Source organism: Thunnus thynnus, chromosome 23 (assembly GCF_963924715.1).
Source record: "Thunnus thynnus chromosome 23, fThuThy2.1, whole genome shotgun sequence".
Lineage (NCBI taxonomy): Eukaryota > Metazoa > Chordata > Actinopteri > Scombriformes > Scombridae > Thunnus > Thunnus thynnus.
This window is the reverse complement of record NC_089539.1, coordinates 4,054,237-4,071,434: the sequence shown is the minus strand read 5'-3', so window position 1 is coordinate 4,071,434 and position 17,198 is coordinate 4,054,237. Positions and strand designations below refer to the sequence as shown.

Genomic DNA, 17,198 nt, shown 5'->3' with positions numbered 1-17,198 from the left:
AACATGCAAATTGATCAGCACGCCATGTCAAGGGCATTTCATGAAAACTCAAAAACTTCGCAATTTAGCATCAAAAAGGTCTTTAGATTTCACCAACCAAATTTGAAGTCACCGGTATGCCTGTAAATGGGACAAAACTGTGCAAAAATTTCACAGTAAATTCAAAATGACTGTTGGGCTTAGGCTATGGCTCCAAGAGCGGTTTATAACTAGCGTCATGTCATCTGGCAAAGTATTGGTGCATTAGTGTATTACAAATTAGAGTTTTTTTTATTTGATGAATGTGGGCGCTGATACATGAAAATGAACTAAATGGATTTTATTTCTACGTGTATATATTTTTAAAAAAGCAAAACGGTTAGGACGGTGGGCAAGTAATGTAACTGGTGTATGCTCAAAAGCTGTATAACACCAGTAAAAGCTTTACACATGGCAACGCCTTTTGCTCATCAGCAACCCATCTGTTAAAATGAATCATGGCCAATCTCAAATCAAAGGTTGACAGCATTTTTGAACACAGATAAAATTTAATAGAGGATGTTAATGAGTCAAAGAAGCATTGAGTGAATGTTTTGCATCCAGACAGTACTGGTTCAACCAGTCACTGTGGGAGGACCGACCTACCTCTTCTTACTCCAAGTTATCAGTGTTGCAACCTGTGAAGTCCTCTGCACCTCCTTCTCATTTTGTCCAGTTTTTCTTCTCTCTGCGGGATGCGCTGTGTGTCTGTGTGTGTTCGGGGTGAGTGGTTTAGGGTGCCCTGTGGGAGCCCCTCAGGATCTGTCCAGTTGCTGGGGTCTGAGGCCCTGCGACGCTACCATCAGGCCAAGAAGCTGGAGGATGCAGACGAGAAGTTGGAGTTCAGCATGCTGAGGTGTCGGAGTGGAGAACTCCTGCACCCTGAGGACAGGACAGAGGATGTCCTGGAGCACAATGACTTTGTGCAGTTGGGTAAGGGTCTCTAACACATCTACCTGCATGACCAGATACCTTCAACTCAACTTTTTATAAGATTTATAAGACTTTTTTACTTCTTCTTTTGGAGTCTTTGCAGCAGAGAATGGCAAACATGATTACTCTCCACTGGCTACAGCTGTGTATCCTTCCATTGACTTTTACAAACATTTAAACAGACACATTTGATTGGATGGGAATGTCATTAGTTTTGCATATACTTTAAACTAATGACCACTAAATTTGGTCATAAATGTTGACATGTGAATTTTGACCTCATTATAGCACTAGATGAAAAGTTAGGTGATCACCAAGGTTATTGCAGTTCATCCTGAGGGAGAGCATGACTGTAGTACCAAACATCAGGGCAATTCATTCAATACTTGAAAAAACTTCAAAACCACAACCTCATGGTAGCACTAGGGAAAAAGTCAGGGGGTCACCAAAGTCAGTAGGATTCATCCTCTGGGAACATTGAATGTTTGCAAAAAGTTGTGTGCCAATCCATCTTATAGATGCTGTAAGACTGAAAACATATCTGCTAGTGGTGCTAAAGAAGAATCCTCATCATCCTCTGGGTACCATGAATACCCAAGTTTCCATTCAAATGTAGCACAAATTGTATTCCAAATTTCCAGAAAATCTGCAAAAGATAATTTGAATCAATGTGCATTTCCATCCACTACTGTTATGCCAATATTAGGGGTTGGTTCATCAAGATAAACAGTTGCTGGGGCTAATTCTAAAGTCTGGTGCCATTAAACCGTTGCAGAAGAGGAGGATGCAGAGAGATTATATAAATAAAAGACAGTGAAACCTCAAATAATGAAAAACCAAGTGGAATATGTGATGGAAATATAGCACTTCTGTCTGTTTTATGTATTAATGTCTGTATAAAATTTTATGGCAATCAATTCAATGGTTTTTGAGATATTTTACTTTAGACCAATGTGGTAGCCCAACAGACATTGCAAAATTGCCATCCTTGCTGGTATGGCTAAAAACTATGCTATTTAGGCAGAGAGCACCCTAATCTTACAACACTGTGCAGGTATTTGAGTGTGCTTTTAAATATTTTCTTAATTTTAATTTTCCTCTTTGTTATTATTTTAATGTTAATAGACACATGCTCACCACCTTATCTTTTACTGAACTGAAATACACCCTTAACCCACTGAAAATAGGCAACACTCTTATCAAGAGCCCAAAGAGGTGGGTGTGTTTCATTTGTATGCTTTCAAGCATTGTAGATTAAAAATAAAAACAATTACGACATCGAAACACAGATGTTCTGTGCAGCTAACTGTTTCCTTGTGTTGTTGCTGCCACCAGTACATTTCCCTGGACGGCAACAGTCTGACCACAGCTGATCTGGTCAGCTTGGGCCAAGGCTTGTTCAAAATAAAGGTGAGAAAATGTCACCTTGACTTTAAGAGAGACAAGGTGGAGAAAAACAAGCTGACCTTTGGTGTTTTTTGTCTGTCACAGTTAACACCTGAGGCGGAGGAGAGGGTCATTAAGGGCAGAGAAGTTATTGATGCTTTTATAAGAGAAAACAGAGGTATGGTGTGTCTTTTCACTCTCCCTTCGTTCCAGAATTGAAACATAAATGGCTCATTTCAAATACTTCAACAGTGTGTATTATGTTCCACTACAGTTGCGTATGGAGTCAACACCGGTTTTGGCAAGTTTGCACGGACACTCATACCAAAGGAGCAACTTGTGTAAGTATCGTGCTTATTAACTACAGGTATCAACGTGCTGGGAGAAAACAACAAGCTATTTAAACACACTGTTTCTCCTGGAGGTGTTTCTGCAATTTAGTATAATTGTCTGATGCATGCACTAACAGTTAGCCTGTTCTTTTCTCCAAATACAGGCAGCTGCAGGAGAATGTGGTTCGTTCTCATTGTGCTGGTAGGTAACACCTGTTTACTATACATGAGAAGCCAAACATTTCCTGAGTCATGGCTTTCAATAAATGACTTGAGGGTTAAGGTCATCTTCACATATATACCTACTGTACATGGAATATTTTTACAGCTGAATGCGATCCAGATGGTTATACATTTATAAATGTGAGCAGCAGTGATTGCAGTGCCCAGAACAAGCCCCTGTAAAATCACAAACTCACCTGTGTTGCATGTGTGTGTGTCTGTCTGAAGGTGTGGGCGCTCCATTGAGTGTAGAGAGGACACGCATGCTGCTGGTCCTGAGAATCAATGTCCTGGCAAAGGGCCACAGTGGCATCTCCATGGAAACCCTTGATGCCATGATCAAGGCCTTCAATGGTAACATGGTTTATTTTATTCCATTGTACTCTCTTGTTACTTCTTGTTCTTATTCGTTCACCTTTCCTAAACCAAAAACACAGAAGAAGAGTGTGGGGAATGGATTAAACTGTGTTTATTTGCTGTAACTAAGCTGCAGAAGTTAGCATGCCTGGCTAACTACCTTACTTTGGACAGTAACCTAGTGTTATTTCCAAAGGCAAGAGGTATATCAGTGGCTAACTACATTATTGTGTGAGGTTACAGGTTTGTTTTTTATGTAGTAAGCATCAATGCCATCCAAGCATTATGTTAGTGTTTCAATTACATTTTCATAAATAATACTGTACTATAATATTAGGGTTAACTAGCTCTACCCTGTAATACACAAATGCTGTTTCTATGTTTATATCGTTTATGGCCTCTAAACCAATGAGGATGCTGACTTTTTACCTGAGACATGTAGCTGTAGCTACAGCTGTATCAGTCTTTTAGTACTAAATCATGTCATATATGTGGCAACCATGTGCATATTGAAGACCAGGCTTTCCATTTGAAAACGAATCAGCTGAAAACATTAAAAAGTCAACCAAAGACAATTTTTAGCATCAGCGTCATCGTATGCTAGCTATATAACTGACAAATACATTAAGTTACCACCAAGTGGCTAATGATTGATTGAATTCCCCATGTAAAGACAAATGGGTAAAACGTCACTTTGACCTACTCTGTTTAGTATTTGCAAGTAGTTAATTAACACTTAATAAGTGGTTAATAACTCACTACAATGTAGATGAAAGGAGATATAAGGACATTTGAATGTTTATTAATGTATTTTTTCAACAATTGTAACTTGAAATATGAGGACATGTCTTCTATGATTGTAATTGTGTTTAAATAAATTGTAAATCATTCACTATCTGTTTATACACCAGATATAAACAGATAATTTGTATACATTCACAGCTACATTATAGTGTGTTATAGTGAGTTATAAGCCATTTATTAATGGTGTATATTATGCTTAATGCTAAATAGCAGGTTAAAATAAAGTGTTACAAGATATTTGTGTGCATGTGTGTGTGTGGTCCAGTTTCCTGTTTGTCCTGGGTGCCAGAGAAGGGTACGGTTGGGGCGAGTGGAGACTTGGCCCCCCTGGCCCACCTCACTCTGGGACTGCTGGGGGAGGGCAGGATGTGGTCAATACAGAGCGGCTGGGCGGATGCCAAGGCAGTGAGTTTCCTTTCAATTTTATAATTTTTATAATATGAAGACCAAATCTTTTTTTATCAATAAGTAATACCTTATAAAGGGTTTATAAATAGCAATGACTGGTTAAGTTGCCATGGTTGTAAAATGTATGTCGTCCACCAGCAAATTTATAGCAAAGAACTGTTATCACTGACTTAATAACTTATTTAATGACTAACTAAGTGAAGGGTTTTAAGAGAGTAAGTCATCAATAAAGCCACAAGACCAGGTGTTATAAATGCTATATTTTGGATGGCTCTTATTGTTAATTTAAAGACCTAACAGCAAGTTAATGAGGAAGATACACAGGAACCAAATTCATTTTTCACAACCTGGCAACTCAAAAGTTGGTTGATTAATGACTTATTGCTTATCTATAAAGCATGAATTAATTATTTGTAAAGTGATAAGTAAATACGACTTACTGAAAATGGTACTCATTTCTCCAAAGTGACTGATTCATTGATTGACTGATTATGTTCATGTTTGGTGTCATTTTTACAGGTGCTGGAGGGCCATGGGCTCAAACCCCTTGTGCTGAAACCAAAGGAGGTAGTAGGCTTCACAACTGTTTATTAAAATCTAGTTTTCTTTTCTTTACTCCAGTCATCAGTTCCATTAGTTATTTACTCACCAAAGTAAGAATAGTCAGATGATCATACAGGCTGAAAACAAACCCCCAGGTAAGTCATTTATTTGGAAGAAAAAACAAAGGTGAGTGGTACAATTATTACCCAAATGGTCTGTCAGGAAGATTCTTGAGAGACCAGTATGATCTGCAAGGTGACCAACAGGGGTATCACAGTTGCTATTATTACAATGTTATCATAGACCACACTGATTGGGTGTTTGATCATGTTGTTTTATGGTTTTTTTTAAAAAATTATTTCTGATTACCGTCTTACAAGCAGACAAGCAAGCCTATCTGTCACATGACCCTCGCCTTGCAGGTTGTAATGACCCACCACTGTGGATGCATTATAGGAACTGGACACTGGCCTCTAAAATGGTGCCCACTCACATGGATGAAAATTTCTTGCTGAGCGCATAAGCCAAGAAAGATTTCTAGCTTTTGGGTTTGCTCTTGCTTTGTACGGCCCACTGCACATGTGCAATAGTCCACACGTTCCTGCTAGGCCCATAGACTTTACATTAGAGTGACATCACGCAACATCTGTTTCCCAGGTTCTGTGAATGTTTTACAAATATAAAACCTTCATGGTTTAAAAATTCATAACAAAAAAGGTAATAATTGAGTCTGAGGTGACCTGTACCTGTAAAAGTTTTACAGATGTCTCTTATATAATGGTGGTCTAGGGGAATGCCTTTTGGGCTGCAGGGGATTTTTTTGTTGCGGTACCACGTATGGCCACTAGGACAAATTGCCAGCAAGCCTGAGTGGTGGCGAGTGGTATCCAGCACTCTTAGTGTAATACATCCTTTCATCCACCCAGAATAGTTTACAGATTGACTTCCTGGTTCAACTTTGACTGACTGAATTTGCCATAGTTGTGCGCACTCCCAGTTTTCCTGCACAATGAGGGCGTATTGGGGACATTTTGGTATACTCATTTTCAATTTTAACCACAAATAAAGTGATTTAGATAATCTAGCTAAACTGCTGGCTTGTTTACAACCTGTCAGATTGTCTGAACACTGTTGGACCTATTTTTGTCCATGCGGCCTTGTTCCGAGATCCCAGCTATTACTTTTGTGAGTACAATGACATCACAACCAACAGAACTGATGACTCAAGCTACAACAATAAAACTCAAGTAATGTAAAAAAAAAAAAAGTGTAATTTTCCTTTACTACAGCTTTACAGATAAGGAAGATGTACATTAGATCTCAGTTGATTGATATGGATTATTTTGTTGATTGTGGTTTTTGAATAGGGAATCGCACTGATCAATGGGACTCAGTTGATGTCGTCTCTGGGGGCGGAGGCTGTGGAGCGAGCTGTGGGCGTGGCCAGACAAGCTGACGTGATCGCCGCCTTGAGTCTGGAGGCCCTGAAGGGCAGCACAAAGGCCTTCCATCGTGGTATCTGTAGAAGTCTTTTACTTCCCTGGGATTTGACTCGAAGGCAGCTTCCTCAAAAGCTCCACCCCTCTCTTCATACAGCCAATCATGAGCTATGTGGCACTGTTTCTGCTATGACCACACATCCTCTCATTATCAAATGTCACTACCATGGTGTAAACTGTGATCAAATTGAGAATTAAGAGATGCAAACATGTTATTGAATGCTATAAAAAAATAGTTTAATCTTTGTTAAAATGACAAGTGTTCATATTTAATACACTAGTGGATACCTATTTATCTTAGAACCTGGACAAAAAACTACCCTCTATGGGGAAAGAGTGGACAGGGTTGAATTCTCTAGGGGAGGTCAGGTAATTTTAATAGAACATAAACTAGTCAAGGATTGTAATCCCATATGAATGGGGATATAGAAATGAAAATAGTGAAACTTGTTCACCATTACCCAGTAATTATCTGAGCGTTAGCAACCAGAAAGACCACATTCTCACAATCCTGGACAGTTAGTTAGCTTGATTTAATAGGTTGATTCTAAGTTCTCATTACTATTTATTCACTCACATTAAAGAAATGACAATATTTTCATGCCAACAAGTTTTCAGACTATAGAATGATGACTGACAGATGAGACGAGTGAGGCACAGTGCTACAGTGTAACTAGCTGTTAGCAGCCTTTAAAGCTGCCTAATCAATATTTTATAGATCAAATGACTACATGTAATGTGAAAGGTAACACTTGTTGTGACACCCTGAGAGAATTATCACCTGATCAGTTCCCATCCGATCAAGTGTTTAATCTTTTCAGTTCATTGTTTTGGTTTTTACAACCCACAACAGTTTTGGTTGAGTCTCACAGCTCTCATCAGCATTGTTTCCAGCAGCAGCAGGCAGCTGTTTTCAGCAAAAAAGCACTGATAAAGCCACTGTACACTACCTGCTCAGCACCAAACAGCAGACAGACAAAGTTAGTTAATAGCATGGTGAACATAGTGGAGCATTTAGCAGCTAAAGAGACAGATATTATTCTCAGATGTTGGTGGAGACCAAAACAGTGCTACAAGAGGAATGAAAATTGGATTTGAATTCATCAGGTGGACACATTTTCACAACTCCAAATGAATGCTAACGTTGTTGGATGTGTAAAAAGGCAACTGTTTGCTAACACTTTTATAAGGTGTCATGGTTCCACTGCCACAAGTTCAGCTTTTTGCCAGTTTAAAATTTGAATGATTTAAATGACACAAAAGTGTGTTTTTTCCATTTCTCCTCTGCACATTCTCACTGACACAAATACTTGTAAATAATGTAATTGTTGTGTTGCAGCTATCCATGCTGTGAGACCTCACCCTGGTCAGATGGAAGTAGCTGAAAGGCTTCGCTCTCTCTTAGACTCGGAAATCTTCCCATCACAGATCTCAGGTTGACCCCTTACCTTCAAGATTTTGACACACACACACACACACACACACACACACACACACACACACACACACACACACGCAAATGTACACAAACACTTACATAAATAGCGGCTTGTGCAAAACAATGACTTGGGTTATCATAATGTTTTATAGTTTCCTTTCTGTTTTCTTTATGGTGTTCTTCCTGTAGTGAGTCATAGATCATGTGAACGTGTTCAGGATGCCTACACCCTGCGCTGCATCCCGCAGGTATAGTGTGTGTGTGTGTGTGTGTGTGTGTGTGTGTGTGTGTGTGTGTGTGTGTGTGTACGTGTGTTAAAAATAGTATACACTTTGCAAGTTTCAAGATGTCATTTCATTTCAGCTGGAACATTTCCAGATAGCTGTCAGATCTCAGCTCCTCTTGGTGCTGACTTACACAGCTTCTGACTAATGTCTAGATCCATTCAAGCAGGTGGAAGCAAGTTCCTTGTCTCTATTGGACAGCAAATATGGGATGATTGAAAATCTTTCAAATGACTGAGGGATAAATGGAAAAATGTGGAGTTGTCAAGTTGAAACCACTGACAGCAAAATGAAAATAATGGAAGGGGTGTGGAGGCAGATTACTTTTACTCAGCTGTCTCTGCTTGTTGCAGGTTCATGGAGTGGTGAATGACACCATCGCTTTTGTCCACAAGGTGATTTCCACTGAGCTCAACAGCGCCACGGACAACCCTGTATCCTACAAAACAGCTCTTCATGTTCCTCATATTACTTCTTTTTAAAGAAACTCTACTTTCTGGTCTCCTCACCAGTGCAAAACAAGCCTGTAAAAGGATATAATGTGAATCTCATATGTTAGTCCCATGAATTTATTCTTTGACAATATGAGGTTGTTCTTATTTAATAATATATATTTTTTGGTTTTCAACATCTCTGAAGCTGTCTAATAGGCTGTGGTTTAGGCTGTTTCCAGGATGTGGCCTTTGATATATTTTATAAGCAATTTTATCGAAGAAATGTCTTAATGAATAATCCATATTTAGATTCCACGAGTTCTAAAGGGAAATCCTTTAGCTCATCTCATGTCAATTTAGTTCATAGATGACAGCCTAAACATTGGCCACACTAAACATGAGTGCTTTGCTGTGTGAAATAACACCTTGCTCTTAGCCTGAAGGATAAAGTTATATTCATAAAAGTGCATTTCTTTTTTATGATGTTTGTGGAGGTGATCTTTGTTTCAGGTGAGCGGTCAACCCCTGCTATTAAACACTGTGGGAAACCCTGGACTCCTTCACATATACAAGCTAAAACAAGGCTGCCTCAAAGCGTCTATGTGGAAAATTTTGACTTTGCCCTGCCCCCAAACAAAAAGTATCAAAAAAGACAAACCTCCCTGAACAGATCCAACTCAGAGACACTGAGAATGAAGGGCTGAAAGCAACACATGCAGCAGTTTTCACTGGGATTGTCTCATTTCATCTACAAACAAAAACAGAACCCCCCCCAAATTAGCAATTAGGCACACTATATTAAGTACTATATTACAGTATTTGTCAACAATAATCATTTCTCCAAAGAAGACATATTTTAGATTATTACAATTGTTTTTCATATTGTGTTTTTCTATATTGCCAGTCATTACCTGTTTATACACCAGCCTTAACTTATGGATGTCCACAGGAGTTATAGTTGTTAACAAATACATTAATGAATACTTATATCTTCTTACAACTACATTATAGTATGTTTTAAAGCATTTATTAAAAGTTTATTTACTGCTGATAAATGCTACGCATAGGCACTTTACATTTCTTGCACTTAATGACTTTATTATTTTATTCTTATTTATTTATGTATGGTTTGACTTAATTTATTATTAATTACCAGATTAAAATCCTTAAAAAGACATATCCTTCTTCATTGTTAAAGAAATTTCTTCTTAATGACCATTAAACAATAGAGACCGGAGCTGAAGTCTCAAAATTTAACAGAATTTATTTTCTTGTACAAGACGGAGTGTTTCACAATGCAATACACAGGATGAGGTTACAAAGAAAAAGGCTCCCAGAGGAGAGCCTACAACAGGGTTTTATACACCTTAAGTGGGCGTTACAGTTCTTTTCTTAATCTATCAAATACAGACTTATACATAACGTCATGTCTGTTCGCAGTTCTCCTGCCCAGGAACCATGCTGCCCAACTGACCCCCAGATGACATGTCCCGCCCTGTCTCCAACAAATTTTAATTTCTACATCTTCCTCTTTACAAATATAATGCTGAACTTCCTTTAACCTTAGCTGATGAGTCTGTTGATGTTGCAAAGTTGCAGTACAAGACAGGAACAATTCATCATGATCTGTGTAAAATAGTAACACACATACACAGTGTAATCATCACGTTTATAATCCATTATTAAAAATTCCAGAATCAATAAATATGCAAATACATTTCACTTTAAAAGTTTTAACTGAAGAACTCTTTCACTGTAAAGTCCATTCTCAGTGTTTGTGCACCGGAGGCTTCAAGTTTCCACATCACCCTTGTGTCAGTTGTGTAATGTAATTTACACAACATTAAATTTTCAATGAGAGCAGAGAAACTTTCCACTTTCAGCAGATGAATGTGAAAACAAACTCTGCACATCCATCATTCTGCCACCTGAAGGAACAATAACAAAAACATTTTCAAATGGAGGGAGACTTTCAGGGTATTTCGCCCCTACAGGTTGTAATACATCATTTCTACCATAGGGTGGCAGGGTTTTACCATCTACAAAATAACCTACAAGACACTGGTGCTTTATGAATCCTCAACTCAACTCCAGCTGGTGTTTGCAGAAACTGGGGAGACAATATCAGGAGGGAATTTCCATGGAGAATACCCAGCCAAGGTAAAGTCACACTGAACTAACCAATCAGAGCCCTGCTTGATTTATCATCCCTTATCTTCCTTTATCTCAGTCTCCTCCTGCTCTATCTGGGTGATGGTGTTTGGGTTGGCAGACAGTATATAGAGAGGAGAGGACATACACCAAGCGTCAGCTGCTAAATGCTCATAAATTGTGTCTTTGTCTGGCAGTGATTCATACCCCTCTGGCAGCTTTGGCAAGAAATCACAACTATCAGCCCTCAGATAAATACTCCTCCCCTCCACTTTGGTGTGTAATGCTTTTGTCATCTTGAATGAATGTTTGGAGTTGAATATGTGATGTGTCTTTGCTGTTTTAGGCCCTGGACTACCTGGCCATAGGTGTGCACGAGCTGGCCAGTATAAGTGAGAGGAGGCTTGAGAGGCTGGTGAACCCGGCCCTCAGTGAGCTGCCTGCCTTCCTCGTCAAAGACGGAGGGTTGAACTCTGGCTTCATGATCGCCCACTGCACTGCTGCTGCCTTAGGTTTGTTACCAATTTTGCAAACATACTATGTAATGTGTTTCCTGCCCTCCACTGGTTTCTATTTACTATTTCAGGTTTGAAAATCAGTCTCAACTGACTCAAACTGCTTTGGATTTAGTCATTTTCATTTTTTTTTTACACATTATGCCTTTAAAGTTTGAGTTCTCTGACTTCTAAACTGCAGTTTGCATTTATTCAAATACTGTTCTTGCAGTGTCAGAGAGTAAGGCTCTGTGCCACCCGTCCTCCGTCGACTCCCTGTCCACCAGCGCAGCGACAGAGGACCATGTGTCGATGGGCGGCTGGGCTGCTCGCAAAGCCCTGAGAGTAGTGGAGCACGTGGAGCAAGGTGACACACCACTGAGCTCAGAATAAAAACACCGGTAAACACTGTATGTGTCTGTGGAAGCAGTTGAACGTGTGCTTTTGTCCTGCAGTGCTTGCCATAGAGCTGCTGGCTGCCTGCCAGGCTCTGGAGTTCCTCCGTCCTCTCAAGTCCACCACACCTCTGGAGAAGGTCTATGAGCTGCTGCGCTCTGTGGTCAGATGAGACAAGTGTCAGTTCACCACAAAACACAGTGAGACTTACTGTTCCAGATTGTTCTGTGGTATTTGCTGAAGTTTGCAGCTTTTAGTACATATACCTGAGCTAGACCACATGATAACTTTAAAGTTTTAACAGTAACATACTTTTCCAAACATGACAGTTATAATTATACACACAGTTGTTAACTGTGTTATTGTCCATCAGTTAGACTTGAAAAAAACTTTGTTGAACTGAGACATTTCAGTCATTGTCTCCACTCATCATGCAGGTATTAGTTACTGCCGTCCATGTTTATTTCTATATATATTATGTATATTTTTACATTAGTCTGTTTAATATTTCTATCATAAATTAAACTGATGCAAATCCATATATGTAAGATTGCAACACTTTATCTTATAAGCACATCTTGTACCATCAGTGTTATTCTGTCTTTATTTCAGACTCCAGCTACAAAATATTCTACCTGGAATGTGAACTATTTGACTCGCCCATGCAGTGTGTTGCCACATGATATTGCATTTTGATGAATCATGAATCATCTGGTTTATGAAACTATAAAAAAAAAAAAAAAAGCTTGATACTTGGCACAATTTCTCATAGCCTAAGGTGATGTCTTAAAATGTATTTTTTTGTCCGACCAACATTTAATGTTCAGTTGACAATGATATCAAACTGAAAAACGGTAAATCTTCACGTTTGACAAGTTAGAAGCTCAATTTTTCTGCCTAAAAGTGGGAAATTTAGTTCCCACTTGTCCTGCACAAATAGTTTTGTCTGGTGAGACTCTTCTCCTTCAAAGGCATTTTGTAAGTAACATTACTGCCTGTCAGGTTGGTAGACAAGAGAAAATATTTGACTTTTGTAAATGAAATTTAAGACAAAGCTTTCTTGAAGAAACTGACTTCCATGTTTAAGACTCTATAAGACCTGCAGATGCCCTGTACGTGCATGTCCTGATTAACCCTTGTCCCTCCAGTCCTTGGGACAGAGACCGAGTCATGAGTCCTGACATAGAAGCTGCTCACTCACTCCTCAGACAGCAAAAAGTAAGCGTGCCCCAAACCTAATGTACCATACCTAACATTTTACTGGACATGTGTATTGTCATATAGTGACGACTTCATGATTTGAGTGTTTTTCTGCTGTCAGGTCTGGAAGACAGTTCAGCCGTACATGGATGAATACAGGAAGAAGCTGCAAGCATGAATCACACTTCAAACAGGTACTACAGACACCAGAGAGGGAAGATACAGCTTCAAGTTTACTCAATATGAAATTGTTCAAACTGGGCTTGTTTAAGCAAGAAATAAAAACGGTGGAAGTTTACACATCACTTCTGAATTTTTATTCAAAGGATTTACATAACATTAAAGCACATGGTAAATTGTGTGAACTTACAAAAGAGCTGCGTGATCTGGTGTGACAGTAACAACGTCGCTTCTCTCGGTTCAAACAGAGAAGACGTTAAAAATAAGTTTCCGATACAACATTTCCCCCCCTGTTCCCTACCTCCCACCCCCTCCCTAAAGAAAACAAAAATATGCATAAAAGCAAACACTTTAACAGACACGCACAAAAAGAATTCCAACACTAAATTATGTAATAAGACTAGCCTTTAAAATAAGCCTCACTAGCCTTTAAAAGCCTCACATTTCCCAGCTGGTTTGGATGCGTTCCAAAACATTTGGTACCTCACAACTAGAAACTACACTTTCTACTCAACAGGTAGTGATTTCTCTGTACATGAGGGTTTCAGCAGACGCAGCCCCACCCCCCTCCCTGTGCGTCTGATAACCGTGACCCTGTGGCGGGGTTAGAGGTCATCTGGCGAGCACAGGCCGCTGTGTTCAGACTCGGAGAAAGGCCTCGTCATGAAAACTGGATCTGCTGTACAGTGGGAATCTGCAACACAGTTGAGATCAGAGATTAAGTTTACTCTTTTAGATGACATTTGAACAGATAATCTCCTAAAAAAAAAAAAAGGCAGGTGTGAAATTCAGACCATGTCTGGGAATTGTCATATGTAAGATGTGCGAAACGGAGGTGAAATATTGTGGAAATACCACAAATCTCCGAAACCATTTAACGAGACATCACCCAGACACGTTATCTGCAAAAACATCCGAAACAAGCCCCGCTGAGGAAGGCATTTGTGTTGAAGTTCCTTCTCTCACTATCTCTCTCTCTCTCTCCCCAGGGCCCAGACTGCTGCACAGATTTCGTCGTGTATTTTCACTACATTTACCCTGTTGAAATATATACATTGCATTGCTTGACTTATCACCTGCACCTCTAGATTTAATCCTGACACGCTGACTAAAAGTAATAACACACTTGTGTCTCGATGACATGTATCATATCTGCACTAAAGAAAGCACTTGTACTATTTTTATCTGGTCACTCAATACTCACTGAATGTAGAGTCTGTAGACTTGCACTATATTGTGTTGACTGCTGTAATGTGTTGGTCATGTTAAATAAAAAGTACATTCATGTAACTGCTTTGGGGGTCAATTCTTAATGTAAACATTAATATTTTAGTAATACATCCGGTTAGAGGCTTCCGTGTATAATTTACAGCATTATTTCTCTGAGAATCTCTTTCATATTCAAGCAAAACTGGTATTTTAACTGAAATATCCCAAACTGAATCCATATTGAATCAAATTGATTCAGGAAATCATCAATACCTGTTTTGGGTCCTATTCTCTTTGCTTTATATATGCAGGTTATCAGGTCAGGTTATCAGGTTATCAGCAACTTTAGAGATGTTTCCTATCATTGTTACGCTGACGATATTCAGCTCTATGTATCTTTTAACCCTGATAACCCTGATAACCCCGATAAACTGTCTGACTGGATGTTAAACAACTTCCTCCAGCTTAATACTGACAAGACAGAGGTTCTCATTATTGCTTCTGACAGTAAGGTAGCTAAGAGTATTGTGTCCCTTTCATCAGCTGTTGGGTCAAACTTAAAAAATCTTGGTGTCATATTTGACCAGGCTATGCATTTTTAATCAGCATGTTTAATCATTGACCCGTACATGAAATATCGCTAAACTCAAGTCCATCGTATCACAACCGGAACTAGAAATGATCATCCATGTGTTCATATCATCCTGTTTGGACTATTGTAATTCCATTTTCACCTGTCTCAGCCAAGCATCTCTGAACTGGCTACAAATGGTCCAAAATGCTGCTGCAAGGCTGTTAACAAGGTCCAGCAGGATGACTCACATCTCTCCTATTTTAAGTTTTTTGCATTTACATTTTTGCATTTCATTTTAAGGTTCTTGCTATTACATATAGAGCTCTGCATGGACAGGCTCCTGAGTACAGTAGGTCACTTAGGTCATCCAACCAGGACCTACTGGCTGTCCCTCGCTCGCGGCTGAAAACGTGCCTTTGCATTTGTGGCTCCAACACTATGGAACTCTCTTCCTGTACATAGACGGTCAGCAGTCTCTACAGAAGTTTTTAAAAAACTATTGAAGACCCATCTTTTTAAATTGGCTTTTGTGTCTTCTTGAGATGTCTGATTGGAGTGTGTGATGTGTAATGATCATTTGTTCATGTGTTCCTACTTGTGGTACCTTTTTTAACTTGTGGCATATGTTTTTACTCTATGTATGTTTTTATGGTCTTATTTTCAACTCTTATTCCTGTGAAGCACTTTGTGAATTTCATTTCTGTGAAAGGTGCTATCATAAATAAACTTATTATTATTATCATTATTATTATTATTATTAATAATACCCAGTCCTAATGTACAGGAACTCTGAGTGTAGTGCTGCTGTGAGCTGCTGCCTCACTGTGTGTTTTACCTGTTGATATGAGGTGGTGTACACCATGACGTTTTGCTGCTGTCCATCTGCTGTGATAATCCCAGCTGGCAGTGGATTTGCTGATGAGGAAAGAAAACATGTTTGAATGAGACTGTACTTAAAACAATAAAGAGCCGGTTGAGACCACAAACGGAGTCAAACCACTCCTACTGATGTTCTACTTACTGAAGCTATCGTCTGTCAGTTCCTCTCCCAGGCCTTCACCCACAGACACCCCGGGCATTCCCTTCTCCCCCTTCATTGCCTGGAACAACACACAGAAAATATTACACATGTGAGCACAGCAGAATAAGCAAATTAGATGGAAAAGAGGAAGAAAACACAGTCAAAACAACTGCAGCTCATGTTCATGTGGTGACATCAAGAATAAACTGTGGCTGGGCCCTGGTTTGCATCTCACCTCTCTGAACTTCTGCAGGTAGAGCTTCAGCGGCTCCACGTACATGTCGAAGCCCAGCGTGGACATGGCGAACAGGATGTCCTCCCCGTTGATGGTCTTCCTCTTCTCCTGGTGGCAGCGCTCGCTCGCCTCTGACGTGATGAAGCTGATGAACTCGCTCACGCACTCCTGCACACACTCCTTGGCGTCTTTCGCAATCTGTGGGAAACGAGCACAAACACACACATTAGAGAGAGGTAGTTGTCTCAGGATGAACAGCCTCAGGCTTCTGGTAATAATGGAGCCTTTGTTATATTTCCATGTCTTGTTTTATACTATTATCATTAATTGACTTCATTAATCATGTCTTTAATGGGTTCATAACCCCCGATTCATCATGTTTTAACAGCCGTGGGTGTCACAGTGAGAATTTTAATCATTAAAAGATATTAACACAAAACAAACGTTCATTCAGAGGAGTATTAGAGACAGCTCCTACAGGCCAGAAGAATTCAGTGACAAACAAAGAAAAGGGCAGAGATCGTTCTGGCAATTATGGAGAAAAATCCTTCTCCGAGGCTCCACATGACAACGTGTTTTAAACTTTCTTCAACAATGAAAATCATCTGTTACTCGTGATAAACAGCTTTTGGCAATAAAGACGTGCTTGCTGTATGATCTGTTCCCCTGCAGTTTCTGGTATTTGTAAAAGTATTTCCATTTCGTCTGACTCAAAACACACCTTCACTTGGGTGATCGTCAACATTTTAAGATCATCCTTTCATCACTGGTATGATCTGGTTGACATCATGTACGTCGTATCCCTGGTTCAGATGATCAAAGTTACCAACACAGAAAATACACCAGACGGAGCAGAGCTTAGACAGCTTCATCTTATATTTCCATTCTAAGTGTAAAACATATTTATTAAGTTACTAGCAGACTGCTTAGAATTTTTATACAATTGATAAATACATTTTGCTCCACTGTCCAACAAATAAATTGATCGTCAACCTCACTGTGCAACACACAGCTCACAGACAAGTTCATAAAGAGAAGCGTTAGGAAAAGCTCCTGTGGGAGGGATTTGGGAAATGCAGC

The 17,198-nt window shown here is 39.4% G+C and overlaps 2 protein-coding genes across 4 annotated transcripts in view; one reads left to right on the top strand and one right to left on the bottom strand.

The window, feature by feature from the left end:
• Positions 1-598: 598 nt before the first annotated feature.
• LOC137175491 (histidine ammonia-lyase-like) lies at positions 599-14,369 on the top strand. The gene is made up of 21 exons (XM_067581133.1): positions 599-951; positions 1,046-1,097; positions 2,139-2,166; positions 2,287-2,361; positions 2,443-2,515; positions 2,612-2,678; positions 2,834-2,871; positions 3,120-3,245; positions 4,318-4,457; positions 4,980-5,027; positions 6,371-6,518; positions 7,842-7,937; positions 8,130-8,188; positions 8,578-8,658; positions 10,753-10,818; positions 11,156-11,321; positions 11,536-11,670; positions 11,759-11,867; positions 12,848-12,917; positions 13,021-13,093; positions 14,069-14,369. Exons 1-20 carry the CDS (start codon positions 714-716, stop codon positions 13,075-13,077), a joined length of 1,872 nt encoding a protein of 623 aa, XP_067437234.1. The 5' UTR covers positions 599-713; the 3' UTR covers positions 13,078-13,093; positions 14,069-14,369.
• The window catches only part of nfyba (nuclear transcription factor Y, beta a), a 7,632-nt gene continuing 3,627 nt past the window's right edge, over positions 13,194-17,198 (bottom strand). For all 3 annotated transcript variants that reach the window (XM_067581141.1, XM_067581139.1, XM_067581140.1), the window contains exons 4-7: positions 16,119-16,316; positions 15,884-15,962; positions 15,698-15,777; positions 13,194-13,773 (exon numbers count right to left, since the gene is read on the bottom strand). In XM_067581141.1, the coding sequence (XP_067437242.1) occupies positions 13,741-13,773; positions 15,698-15,777; positions 15,884-15,962; positions 16,119-16,316 (390 nt within the window). In that variant the 3' untranslated portion in view covers positions 13,194-13,740. The remainder of the gene's footprint in view (positions 13,774-15,697; positions 15,778-15,883; positions 15,963-16,118; positions 16,317-17,198) is intronic.

Bases quoted from the DNA above. Each gene is read 5' to 3' on its own strand.
- LOC137175491 (XM_067581133.1), top strand. From the start codon at position 714: ATGCGCTGTGTGTCTGTGTGTGTTCGGGGTGAGTGGTTTAGGGTGCCC. The intron at 7,938-8,129 runs GTTGACCCCTTA...TTCTTCCTGTAG, and splicing joins CTTCCCATCACAGATCTCAG to TGAGTCATAGATCATGTGAA. The intron at 11,671-11,758 runs GTGACACACCAC...TTTGTCCTGCAG, and splicing joins AGTGGAGCACGTGGAGCAAG to TGCTTGCCATAGAGCTGCTG.